Source organism: Octopus sinensis, linkage group LG23 (genome assembly GCF_006345805.1).
Source record: "Octopus sinensis linkage group LG23, ASM634580v1, whole genome shotgun sequence".
Lineage (NCBI taxonomy): Eukaryota > Metazoa > Mollusca > Cephalopoda > Octopoda > Octopodidae > Octopus > Octopus sinensis.
The window spans coordinates 20680135-20693762 of record NC_043019.1 but is presented as its reverse complement, the minus strand read 5'-3'; the positions used below and the strand labels follow the sequence as shown (position 1 = coordinate 20693762).

Here is a 13628-nt window from a genome sequence, read left to right as displayed (position 1 = left end):
TTAACTAGAAAAAGAGAAGAGACTGTTTAACCAGAAGTATGCGCGGGCGGGAGAGAGAGAGAGTGAGACAGACAGACGACAGAGAGTTAATATATAACCAGGGGAAATGGTAGAGAGAGTGTGATATCAGAAGTTGATAAAAGAGAGAGGGAAAGGAATGAGAGAAAGACAGAGTGGGAGTGAGAGGGAAATATGAAACAGAGAGAGAGAGTTGTGGTATATATAATGTGAATGTTGGGTAAAAGAGAAAAACAGAGATGTATGTATTACCAAGGAGAAGGAGGAGACCTGTATAACCAGAGAGAAAATTGGTAACAGTGAGAGAGAGAGCAATGGTATATACAAGAGCGAATACTGGCGAGAAAGAGAACGAAAAGGCAATGGTATAATCAGTGCGGAGGTAGGAGTGAAAGAGAAAGAGGGAGGTGTCAATAACGAGAGAGGAAAGGGTCTGTGGTATAAGGACGGAGAGGGAGTGAGAGACTGGACGGGGGACTGTGATATATATAACCAGAGAGGAAATTGGTTACTGACAGAGAGAGGGAGAGAGAGAGAAAGAGACAGAATGATCCATATAAACGAGAGGGGGAAATGGGGAGAAAGAAGGAAAGAGGAAGATAGAAAGCGAAAGAGAGAGTGAGTGAGAGACTGGAGGTGGGGGGCTGTGATATAAGCAGAGAGGAAATTGGTTACTGACAGAGAGAGAGAGAAAGAGACAGAATGATCCATATAAACGAGAGGGGAAATGGGGGAGAAAGAAGGTAAGAGGAAGGAAGATAGAAAGGGTAAGAGAGAGAGTGAGCGATCGTGCTGAAGTTGCCGGTTTTATCACGTGACACGAGGCGCGCATGTGCCCCGCCATATTGCACTAATTGATGATTGTTTAGTGTTGGTGAGCTGCTGGAGATTTTGTAAAGTCTTCCAAACAGACTTTAAACTGTCTTCGATTAATTGACGTTTTCTTCACACGTGGCAGCAGTCTCGTAGAAAACCAAAACCTCTTTACAGACTGAATTTAGTCGTGAAGTTTTGGGTTGCACGTTTGTCCGTTTTTTTCTTAGGTGTTACATGTGTATGGTACCCCGTTAGCCGTTCCACTTTTACACCAAGCTCCAATCCCCCGAACCACTGTCTGCTAAAATAGACAACTCTTGATTAATTTTTGGAAACCAAACACATTTTCTTTGATCATCCATAAGACAAAAAATGTCAACGAAAACACGTAAAACCATAACCACGACGACAATATCGTCGTCCGGGTCTGGGGAAGCCGATAGTGCCGGTACATCTTCCGGCTCGCCGTCGTTTCTTCGTCGAAGCAGGGCTCCATCCCCGGCCAGGCTATCTCGTATACAAGAGAAAGAAGAACTGCAAAGTCTCAATGATCGTCTTGCTAATTACATCGATCGGGTGCGTCAATTGGAAACCGAGAACAGTCGGTTGATGGTCCAGGTTCGGTCGTCCGAGGAAACCGTATCACGCGAGGTAACAAACATCAAATCTTTGTACGAGTCTGAGCTGAATGATGCCAGGAAACTGCTGGATGAAATGGCTAAGGAGAAAGCACGTTTACAAATAGAATCGGGAAAATACAAGGCCGAGGCCGATGAATGGCTTACCAAGTAAGTTGTGATTTCTCTTTAATTATTTCCTTGTTTGGAGGGGGGAAAAAAACTTTGTATCGAGTTCCCTTTTGAATTTAAACACCCGAGTTGTACTGCATCTCACCATTGTTTGTGTGTGTATATATATATATATGTATATATATATATATGTATATATATATATGTATATATATAGAGAGAAAGAGAGGCGTACTTCGCTTTTATGGTCCTAAATTCAAATTAGTATTTTGACTGCGCTTTTACCTATATTAAGTCCCACACATTTATGAATGTGCTACCCACGAGTAACTGCTCAATCAAAAGGCCAATTTAAATATGGGATAATAAAAGCAATATTCATTAAGATGGTATTTACCTGTCTGTTTATTTCTAGTTACCTTTTCATAATGAAAATAATATATATTTTTGCAATCTTAATATTTATAGTCAGACTCCCTGAAGTCACATCAACACCACTGAGGGTTTTTTTGTTTTTGCTTAATTAAATTTAAATTATACATTCAGTGCCCGTTGTTAATACTCCTTTAATCAAAGCTCTTGCTGCCAATTATAACTTTAATTAAGCACCAAAGCAATAATATAGACGTAGAACACTACCTAATTGAGTATATATATATATATATACATAACTTTAATTAGAGTTTTAGCACCAAAGCAATAATATAGACGTAGAACACTACCTAATTGAGTGTATATATATATATACATACACAAATTAAGTCATTAGCAAATATGCGTTTATACAAACACTACTGCAATTTTGTTTGTGGTAACATTTAGCTTTGTGGCTGCAAAATTGCAATCATTTTTACATCATTTGCCGAAAATAACCCTCCCCCGACTAATGTATTTTCTCTTCCCCTGACTCAACCTGATTCTATTTATATATGATCTTCCTCCGTCAACGGTTTTTTCTTTTTTATCCTCATAATTTCATATAAATTATCTGCTAATCATTGCAGATTTTGGCCTTTTAATATTTTAACAAAGAAAAAAATATTGGAATTTTTAACAGAAACTAGATTGTATTTTTATTATTTTAAATGCAATTGAGTCTATTCTGGAGTAGTTTTATAATATTACATTTATAACATTTCCATAAATATATACCCAGGTATCGCTTTATAAATAAATGTCTGTTCACTATTGCCGTGCATTGACACGAGCTTCCATCTGCATTAAGAAATATTTGAGATTGCAATAAATGAAGCTATTTATATATTGGGGGGGGGGGGGTTAATTTTTTTAAAAACTATTTATAATCGTTTCTATTTCAGTTAATGTCTATTTCATCATCGCTACAATTCCACCACAGTTCAAACAGTTGGTAAATCCTTGTCTAAAATGTCTGCCTATTCCGGGTAGCTTCCTCTCTCTATATATTTCGCGTATTTATTAATCTTTAGATTTCGGCTTTATTTTTCTTCCCTTTTCCGTAAACTCATTTCCCACATCTGCTACACATATATTTTAAACCTTAGCTCCACATCTCGTTTTATTTTGCCTCTGCCTTATTTATGAATTCGTTTGTTTACTATAAACTGGGCTGTGGTGATAATACCCGATCAGTGATGGTTTATTCTGTGCATCATATGTTACTATTTCCATTAAAATTGTGTTCAATACAACCAATACTGTTCGATGATCGATTTCTGTGAAAGATCAGTTATTTGGTTATTGTTATTATTTGACCAATTCCTCCAGAGATAGACTTTCTAAACTGGGTTTTTATTATCACCTAGATAACTCCACCTCTCTTGTGAAACTGTTTCTGTGCGCTTCAGTAGTTTACTATGATGGATTCAATCTGGATTCTTCATCCAGTACAATAAATACAATTGTTCGGGTCATCTCCACTGCTAGAAACAGCAGCCAAATCTCTCTTATTTGCACCTTAAAGAAAAGGTAGCGGAATCCATTTAATATTTACACTTTTGTATATAGTGTAAAAATAGAGGATGATTCGTGGCTTCTAGGCTTTTGATCATGGGTTCGCTTAATCGGGGTTGATCTGGGTGCTAAATTCTGTGTGTTTATCTTTTAGACATAGGGAAAAGCAATGCCTTTGATACTTTTAGGGGCATCTGAAACTGGTCAGGGAGAGATAGAGAGAGAAAAGAAGTATCTTTTTAAACTAAAGATCTGATTTGAATACATACAAAAGAGTGGTCTCTACTAAATGCTGTACTTCCAAGCACGAGAAGGTGGTCTTAAACCGGGCGATGGATTAGGTGTTATCATTCTAGTAATTGTCATCTTGAGTATTTGGGATTAACTATTTTATGTGTATAGAAGAGGATATTGAACAGTGTGTATATCTGGGTATATTACTGGTATTCACTAGATAGATTGAAATTTGCAGGGTGCGCAGTAGACATGCGTTTATACATCCTATGTATGCGCATGTGTGTATATATATATATATATTGCAAGTCATGCCTTTTAAAGACCTCTGTGAAAGTGATTAGTTGCTGACTAATCAACAGGTTTTGCTGAAGAAACGAAACTTTTGAAAAGTTTTTTTGTGACAACATAAGTTCAAGACCTCGCCCCCTCCCTTATTTTTCACCGTTTGTTAAATTAAAACATCTGGAGTGAGTTGTTTATTACTAATTATAATTAGCAGCTTACACATGGTGTAGGAGCATATTCGACGAAATCTTTTGTCATTAGAGATGAGGTTCAGTGTAACCAGGGCCGGCCCTAGGGTTGGTTGCTAGCGCCCCGTGCAAGCTGAACTTCGGTGCCTTTACAAGTATAATTTTTTGAAACTTTCACAAGGAGAAAAACTGAAAATGTTGACTAAAATGCACATGCCGTCCCGTGCGACTGCCCGAGTTGCCGGTACCTTGAGCCTGTCCTAAATGTAACTTTTTTTATTAATTGGCAATAGTTTTATATATATATATATATCTATATATATATTGGCCTGCTCGCTTAGCCAGCGGGGTGGCGTCATTTGAAGGCTAAAACAATGCAAAGCGCATTGTGACCAGCAATGTGTAGCAACATCTGATAGCCTGGTCGGTCACGGTGATATATATATATATATATTATATATATATATATATATAGTTTGTAAAAAAAACAAATCCAAAAGAAGCACACTCTAAGATGGGCCTTCAGGTTTTTGGGATTTGACGATATGTCATAAAACTAAACCTTTTATGGACAGGAAACCCAAGTTAATTCCATAAACCGGTCTTCCCCATTTTTAATATATATGTATGTATATATATATACACACACACAGACACACATTGTGCACACGTGTGATATAGGATGCGAAAAATAGTTATTTGGCGATTTATCTCTGGTCGGTTGTCAGTCATATTTTTTCCCTCCAAAACTTGTGTTATAGTTACAGTAACTGGAGCAAGATAATTCTCGGCTGACACCATCGCCATCGTTTAGTGTCAGCGGCCACCACATATACCCACACATTGCCGAGATGCGGTGGTGGTGGTGGTGGTACGATGGTACCGGGCACAGTAGAACAAATTCTTTGTCTTTATTTGATTTTATATTCTAAAACTGGTAAAAATTTCTTGTTGACGGACATTGCGTGGGTGTTTTAGTGGGGGGCGGGGTAGTATGCTGTTTTCTTTTTCTCTATCTATCTATCTCTCTCTCCATTCTTTTTTCTCCAACGTTTCCCTCTTTTAACTGTCTTCCCTTCCTTCCTCCTACTCTGACTCACCGTTCTTTCACCACGCCCCTCCTTCTATCCTCAACCCCAAACTGGTTTCACTCGTCAATCCACTCTCCTCCAACAATAGTCGTGAAACTATGTCAAGAATTTGCTATTATATATATATACACACACACACACACACACACACACACTTGTCATATTATGACTTTTTTTTTTAACCGTTTACTTTCATCTAGGTGTAATTTTCCAGTTTACCTTTCAGTTTCTTCTAAAGATGAGCAGGAGGTGATTTTTGTTTATCTTAAGTGTTTCAATAATTAGTGCCATAGGAAGAATATTTACCGAGTGCGCGAAGAGGGCGAGGGCTATTGAAGATATATAAAAGGTTTTTAGTGACAGCCTAATTACATCTGTTTTGTATCAAGATTATTCTCTGTAGATAAAAAGTTATTCTGTGATTATTGTGATAGGCTTCTTCCAGCTCTTGGTTTCTTATAAGTTGCAGTTTGGTGTGTGTAGGGTAGTGGTGCTGAGATTTCAACATCCTCCACAAGAGTTTGAAATTTCGACAGTTTCCCCAGGGAATTTAAATGCACCTTTCTGCCAATGTGCCGTCTCTGTCTAATTCTAGATAAAGACGAGACTGTTTCAGTGAAGCTTAAGAATGGCTGTGTTGTTTAAGCTAGTTTTACAACCACATGGTTTCGGGTGGAGTCCCATTGCGCGAACCTTCTGCATGTCTTCTACAGCTCTTAACTGACCAATGGCATGTTAGTAAATTTGGTGGATCTTTTCGGTTTGAACGGCAGTTTTTCAACACAATTTCTAGTTAACTAAACACTTTTAAACTTCGTATACTGGTAGAATGTGTTTATAAAACATCTTTTTCTCTTGGCTTTATTGAGAAAATTCTATAGTTTGTAAGATATTTGTTGTTGTTTTTTCTTCAATTTCTGCAATTTCAACCAATCACTGACGTCTGTTGAGGTAAAAAAAAAACATTCTGTGCCGTATGAATATGTCCCTCGTTTAAGAAACAGATTGGGTTTATTTACATTTCTGAAGAAAAAAAGATACCCTTCCTTCACCCATAACCCTAACCCTAAAATAGATTGAAATGCAATAGATCGATACTAGGGTCATAATTATGGGTGACAATTTCATATATCACCGCTAGAAAAAAGCTGCCGTTCAAACCGAAAAGATCCAATTTGGTAGATGGAAAATGTTTGAAGACCGTCAATTGGCATTGCTTATGTCCCCGTAAGTTAGCAGTTCAGAAACAAAGATCGATAAAGTACCAAACTTAAATTTGTTCGACTACAAATCAAGGTAATGACGGCAGTCTAATGACAAACAAATAAAAGATCGATATTTTAGTGTTGGTTTTAATTCATTAATTCATGGCTAATTGTTCGCAATATGAGGTAAGGGGCATGTGAAAACGAGAATGACAACACTAATGAGTTTATATACACTATTATTCTCCTTTGTTTATATTTACACGTGTAGATATATTTAATTTAATGGAACATACGATAGCGAACGTGACGGGAATCTTCTGATATACAAGAGGTTAGTTAGGGTTATGAAAGTAGTTCTTAATTACTGGGGATAAAATAAACTGCTTGTAAGTTTGTGCATGATTCAACATTGCAATTTTAGGTTGTTGCCTTTTGACGAATACGAAATAAACATTTTGAATGAGGAAAAGTAAAGAATAAAGGTGAGACAGACTCACTGAGCAATATGACATGGCTTTGAGTGGTCTGCAAAGTGGCTCTTGTCCAGAAGTTGAATTTTTCAGCTTTTTATACGAAGCAAAAGTTTCCAGAACCATTGGTCAAGCTATTTAACCAAATTTGCAGACTTCCTGCATCGACCATAACGACCCAGCCAGTGCTGATTGGTTGAAGCATATTTGCAATGGCATTAATGCCTTTCATGATGGTATCATCATCATCATTGTTTGACCGTGGTCGAGACAGTGGAATTTACCATGCTACGCCAGACTTCACGGTCCACCATGGCATTACGGAGGTCCTGTTGCTGGATGCCTGTATCCCGGGAGATTACATCAGGGTAGGAGAGTGTGCGCCCTCTGGTATGATAAGTTGTACTCCTGAGTTTTGAAAATCTGAGTGATGGTTCAAAAAACTCAGAGGGTGGGGGTGTGAATGAATTTCCATCTCAGTTTAGTTCTTGCTGTGTCATCGGAGCATTCCTACTGATTGGTGTGGCAGTGCAGGTTCCAAATTGAACTTTTGTTTATATTTAGTTTCAGTCCTCTATGATTAAAATTCACATCATCCCCGTTGGGATCCATGAAATAAGTACTAAGTATAGTATGTTGGTGGTGGGAGTAATTTCAATAAAATCTGAAACTTGAAGCGTAAAGGAATCGATATTTTGGGGCTTTTTTTTTTCCTTCCCTATTAATGGCGACTAGTTAGGTCCTGAAGATGTTGATATTCTGTATCATGAATTATGGAAACCAATTTTATAGTAGTGGAATATCTTGCTAAACTTGCCTGGGATTATGTTTCTAGGCCAAATATTTCTTTCACTTTTGTTTACACTTGAAACTCTGTATTTCTAATATTCCCAAGCTCATTACTGGAATGTCTGTAGAAGTGCTCACTGTACAAGTGGGTGTGGTTGTGTAGTTTAGTAGTTCACATGGTTTCAGTCCCACTGCCTGGCGCTTTGGGTATCTTCTATTATAGCATCAAACCGACAAGCCTTGTGCTTGGATCTAGTAGACAGTAACCGAAAGAAGCCCATCATATGTGTGCCTCTATGTCCTAACATTGTGATGTAAGTGGGTGTCACTATCATACAAACTGTAACCTATGTTTCCACTCTTCTGTGGAAACATATTCAGTCAAGGGGAAATATTGGCCCTATTTAGAAACAGGTGAGGGTTAGCAACAGGAAGGACATCCAATTAGAAAATTTGCTTCAATGAATTCCTTTGGACCCATCCAAGTATAGAAAAGTAGACTTTGATATGATGGTGATGATAACATCATAAGAATTTAAAACTGTACAATTATATTGTTATATTCCATAATGTATCTAGGACTACATCAGTTAATGTTTCCATCTTGGATTTGACTCCTAGATTGCATAGTGCATTGTGTCCTTGAGCAAGGCACTTCCCTTATGCCACTTCACTAAATTCTATTCAGCTAGAAAATGAATAGCAGCCAAGTGTCGATGCAGTCCTTGTATTTCTCTCTCTCTCCACCCACCCCAACTTGCAGCCTAGATATTCTGCTGGATCAACAGCAAAGAAGGAAGTGGAATGGTTTTAAAAGTATTGTAATCATGAGTTCATGTTAATTTGACCAACTGGCTTAAAGCAAGGCTACCCAACCTGAGACCCACAGACTTTTATCTTGCGGCCTGCTTGATACTTTCTTGAAATGGGTTTATTTAAATAAATATTTAAAAGCTTTTATCAAAAATTAAAGGTTGTAATGAAAAATAATAAAGAAAGATACTATTGCTTTTGCAACAAAATATTTAGTGTTGAATCAGCAATCATTTGTTATTGTAATAATAGCATGAGGAAGCAAAATGCTTTCAATTTTGTTAGTATACAAGCAGCCCTCACAAAACTTTCTGTGATTAAAGTGGCCCGCAATGCAATTCAAGTTAGCCAGGCTTGGTTTAAAGCATTCATCTATTAACTCATTTCAGCGGAGCACTTGAAGTTCTGTCTGAAATAACTAGGTCAACATATTGAAAACTAAAGCATATAATAAGTTCCTGGAAAATCAGTGACATGGCGTTATATATTCTATCAGTGCTCTTGTGGGTGTTGAACAGAGATGGCTTTGTATTTTTACATGGAAATTGTCAGATGTCATGTGGGCTTGAAACAATTATGACACTGAGTACTTGAGCCACTTTTGAAATTTATATCCTGATATTTTAAAGTGGATTTAAGAAATACAAAAAGGAACCACTTAACTCTGGATTTCATGTAATAGAACCAAAATTGGGATTATCTATCAATTTTATTTCCATCATCTTATCTTATTTCCTAGTATAAAGTCACCTCTTTTTCTGTTGAATTTTAAAATTTATATCCTGATATTTTAAAGTGAATTTAAGAAAAACAAAAAGGAACCACTTAACTCTGAATTTCATGTAATAGTAGAACCAAAATTGGGATTATCTATCAATTTTATTTCTATCATCATCTTATTTCCTAAGTATAAAGTCACCTCCCTTTCTGTTGAAGTTCCACCCAATGATCTCACTTGTGCTGGTGTCATGAATAAAGTGTGCAAAGTGCTGTAAAAGTGGTTGATGTTAGGAAGAACATTCCTCTTGAGAAACCATGCCAAAGCAGATGATGAAGCTTGAAGTCAGTGGACCTATTGACTCCTGTCAAACTGTCCAACTCATACCAATATGAAACATGAACTTCCAAGAGATGATTGTTAGATGAAAGTCATCTATGCTTTAACTTAACCAATCAGTCCATTATATCCTGATAAATGGGGACTATACTGAATTTGTCTAACTTAAAGAGCACTATTATAAAACTACTGGAAAAAAATTGTCAGTGATCTCGGATTTCATCCTATTGTTTATAATTCTCTCTCTCTCTCTCTAGAAGAAAGGTAGTTAAGTTAAGGTAATTTTTTGGCTCAAAAAGCAAAAAGCAAGGCCATATAGGGGGACATAGAGTTATGTAGAGGGAGGGTGTTCATGCAAAGAGTTCAGGCCATTTCTGGTCAAGAGAGACTTTGAACCGAGCGGTCGTCGGCATCTTCACTATCTCGTCCGGCAGCTTATTCCATAGTCTTTCGTTGAGCCTCCAAGACTGGTTAGAAATAGGAAGAATTTATTCTTGAACTGGAGACCTGGTTCTTGTTTCTCTAATTAAAAACTGTAAACATGCTCAATGTAAACTTTTGTTAGAAGTGTATAGTCAGTTGTATTCCTGTTGGGTGTAAGATAAAATATGGTTACTCATTGAGACCTAAATTAGGTTTCAAGTGATCAATCTAATTATCAGCTACACTCCTTGGTCAAGAACAGTCATTCATTGATCATAAAGTCGGTTGTATAAACAGCTCCAGGTAGAGATCTGTTGTAATCTTGATTACTTTGCACACAACAATGTCTGTTTGTACCTATACAGAAGAAGGGTTCTCAGTTACTTCTCCTTAATGTATTTCTGTTGAAATACACTGCTTTTGTTTCGATTAGTTTTGAAAATAATGAAGAATTTAATAAAATTTTTCATTATAAAGCTGGTGTATGGAACATTAATTAAAATGAAATTTTGATGGAAGAAGGTTTTGATTTAGATCACTTCAACCTTTTAGCATTTAAACCAACCACATCCGACCAAAATATTCTTCCTGTTTTATGTTGAAACTTGCCAGATCCAGCCTCTCGTGCCTACCCTACAATGTTAGACTAAAACAATTTACAATCACATCAAAATCAAGGCTACAAGATAATGCTCAATAAATTCAAAATGATGAATGAATATATAAGTGTTACATTTGATAGAATAATTCAAATGCTAATGAGTTAAAACAGGAAATTTGTATCAGAGAACCTGAGGTAGTCTGAAGCAGATTGGTATCAAAATGGTTAAGCATAGCAATTTGTTTGTCCCCTTTTCAATCCTCACAGGTCTTTCCCTCCCATGTCAAATGCTAGTTTATACCAACAGTTATTTTATGCTTTGTGTCTAAACAAACTTTGCATTAGGATCGTTCTTTATACAGTAAGAAATATAACACTGATACATGCACACAGAAGCTGTTTGATGCTTCTGTGCAACTATTGGAAACCATTAAATGGGACTCAACCTGAAGAAATATTTTACTTGTTTCAGTCATTTGACTGTGATCATGCTGGAGCACTGCTTTGAAGGGTTTATTTGAACCAATCAACCCTAGGACTTATTCCATTGGTCTCTTTTGCCAAACCTGTTATGAGAATGTAAGCACGCCTACACCGGTTGTCAAGGGGTGAGGGACAAACAGACACAAAAGTGTACACACACACATGACTGGTTTCTTCCAGTTTCCGTCTACCAAATCCACTCACAAGGCTTAGGTTGGCCCAAGGCTATAGCAGAAAACACTTGCCTAAGGTGCCACACAGTGGGACTGAACCCAAAGCCATGTGGCTGGGAAGAAAACTTCTTAACACACAGCCATGCCTACACCTGTGATTTAGGAACCAAAAAGAAAAATGAGGAAAGAGATAACGAGCAGTAATTGGTAGTGAAGAAAACTTGTTAGTGCAGTGGTGCACCTGAACAGGAGGCTGTACCTGTATCATTGCTAGATAAATATTTGTTTGTACAAGCAACTATTCAGCTTTTAGTCTAAATGCTGGTCCTAACCTATTTAGAGATGAACCCTTTTCTTTTTTTAAACAGGAGACAAATATTGGTGTTAAAGTTCTGTTAATTTTTTTTTTAATGATTTTCAAGGCAGAACATTGCATGTAACTCTTTTAATACCAAACTGCCCGAGACTGCCCTCTGGTTCTACGATACAAAACTTATTCATGCATTATCATGTAGCTTTGAGATTTCAATGATGTGATTGTATATATTTTTTTAGTGACATTCTGGGTAGGTGTGAAAGGCCTGATCTGGTCAGTTTTAACATAGAACAGGTAGAATATTTGGGCTTGTATGAGGTTGGACTAAATGCTAAAGGGTTAAACAATGGTGATGATGATAAATTTATATTTCTTGCCGATTGAGAGTTGATCTAAAATCACCTCCATTGCTATGTTAGTCTCAGGATTTGACAGTTTTTAAACAAATCCTGAAAATGTCACTCATATGTTCTATTTGATTAGTAACTGATTAGCCTCTAGTTCTTACACTTTCTTCGTTTTAGCAGTTATTTTTAGCTAATACAGTTGCTCACAATACTGAAAAATATCCTTGTGCAGTATCAATGTCACAGTTTCAAATTTCAGTATTTCCCCATATTTGGAATTGTAGATGGTACCAGGCAAAATATAAACTTTTACTTTTCCTTTTTTGGCCCACTTTTCCTTGTTGGTATAGGTTAGATGGGTCAAATTAGGTGTGACAATCATTATGATCTTGTCAAAAGTAAAACATTCTTACTGCTGGTGGGTTTTTTTCACATTAGTCGAAAGTGTGTCGTATGCATTTCATTTTGCATTTTCTGTAGTCTCTGCTTTTCCTCCCCTACCCATCAGCAATAATTATAAAATCTGTTTCACCACCATTACACACCACAAACTAAACTGACTGAATATGTCAGCGAGACCTGAACATGCCTATGCAAGTCATAGTTTTTTTTCTTTCTTTTTCTCTTAACCATCTTTCCACCTGGTACTTATTACAGTACAATATAATCGACTAGCCCCTTCCCCCAAAATATCAGGCCCTGTGCTTACAGTAGTAAAAATTATTATTATTCAATGTCTCCTTGATATATCTAAAATTTATACATGGAGCAGGGAAGCAGAAATATTAAGGTAATTCCAAATATTCAGCTGTATTTGTGTCCATGTGTATTCTCAACAAACATACAGCAAGTAAGCCCTAAATGTTCCTTTTGTATGTAGCAGACCATGGTGGTTATGTATAGACCATGGTGAGTCATCAGCTCTAGTGTTTAACCATTTCATTGCCTATTGTATTATTATTATTATTACCTCTAGAATCTGCCAAGTGAACCATGAAGCAAATTGACAAATTGTTCAGTAGGCACATTTGCTTCACTGGTTTTTCTGTTTAGATGGAGTTCTCAATATGAAAACGCTGTCCAGGTCATAGCAGTAATACAGAAGATATGAAAAAAAAAAAACAGTTTGCAGTGTGTATAGTTTTCTTGTTAATCTCTGAAAAGTTACTGTAATTTTTGTTGTTAGGGCCTCCCCCTACAAAAATGAATACAATCACTGAATTTGAGTCATAGAATTATGATTGAGTGTATCTTTATTCTTTTTCATAAGAGCAAGTATAATGTTGTGCTGTGACATTTGGGTTCACAGATATTTTGGGATGTCCTAAAGATCTTTTGAATTCCATTTAGAGCAAGATCTGTCCAAAGTTGTTTCCCATATTTGCTGAAATAATTAAAATAGCAGTCATTGATGTACAGCCTATTAATTTCTTAATTAACTTTTTAATACTTGCTATATTAAATATAATACTTTTTTTGCTCTTATTTAATAAAATGACTTTGTCTTGTGCTATGAAGATATTTGTTGACGTTGTATCGGAGGTTGTTTATCTTAATTCTCACAGGTTCTTTGTCTAGCTAAAATATTTACTTTTTCTTTTCTTAGAAAGTGAAAGAGTTCTACCCTTGGCC

General features: G+C 36.6%; 1 protein-coding gene across 2 annotated transcripts in view; it reads left to right on the top strand.

The window, feature by feature from the left end:
- The first annotated feature begins 804 nt into the window (after positions 1-804).
- LOC115223416 (lamin-B1) overlaps positions 805-13628 on the top strand; it is a 57206-nt gene continuing 44382 nt past the window's right edge. The window contains exon 1 of one of the 2 annotated variants that reach the window (XM_029793941.2): positions 805-1622. In XM_029793941.2, the coding sequence (XP_029649801.1) occupies positions 1207-1622 (416 nt within the window). In that variant the 5' untranslated portion in view covers positions 805-1206. The remainder of the gene's footprint in view (positions 1623-13628) is intronic. The other variant, XM_029793940.2, reaches the window with a different exon arrangement.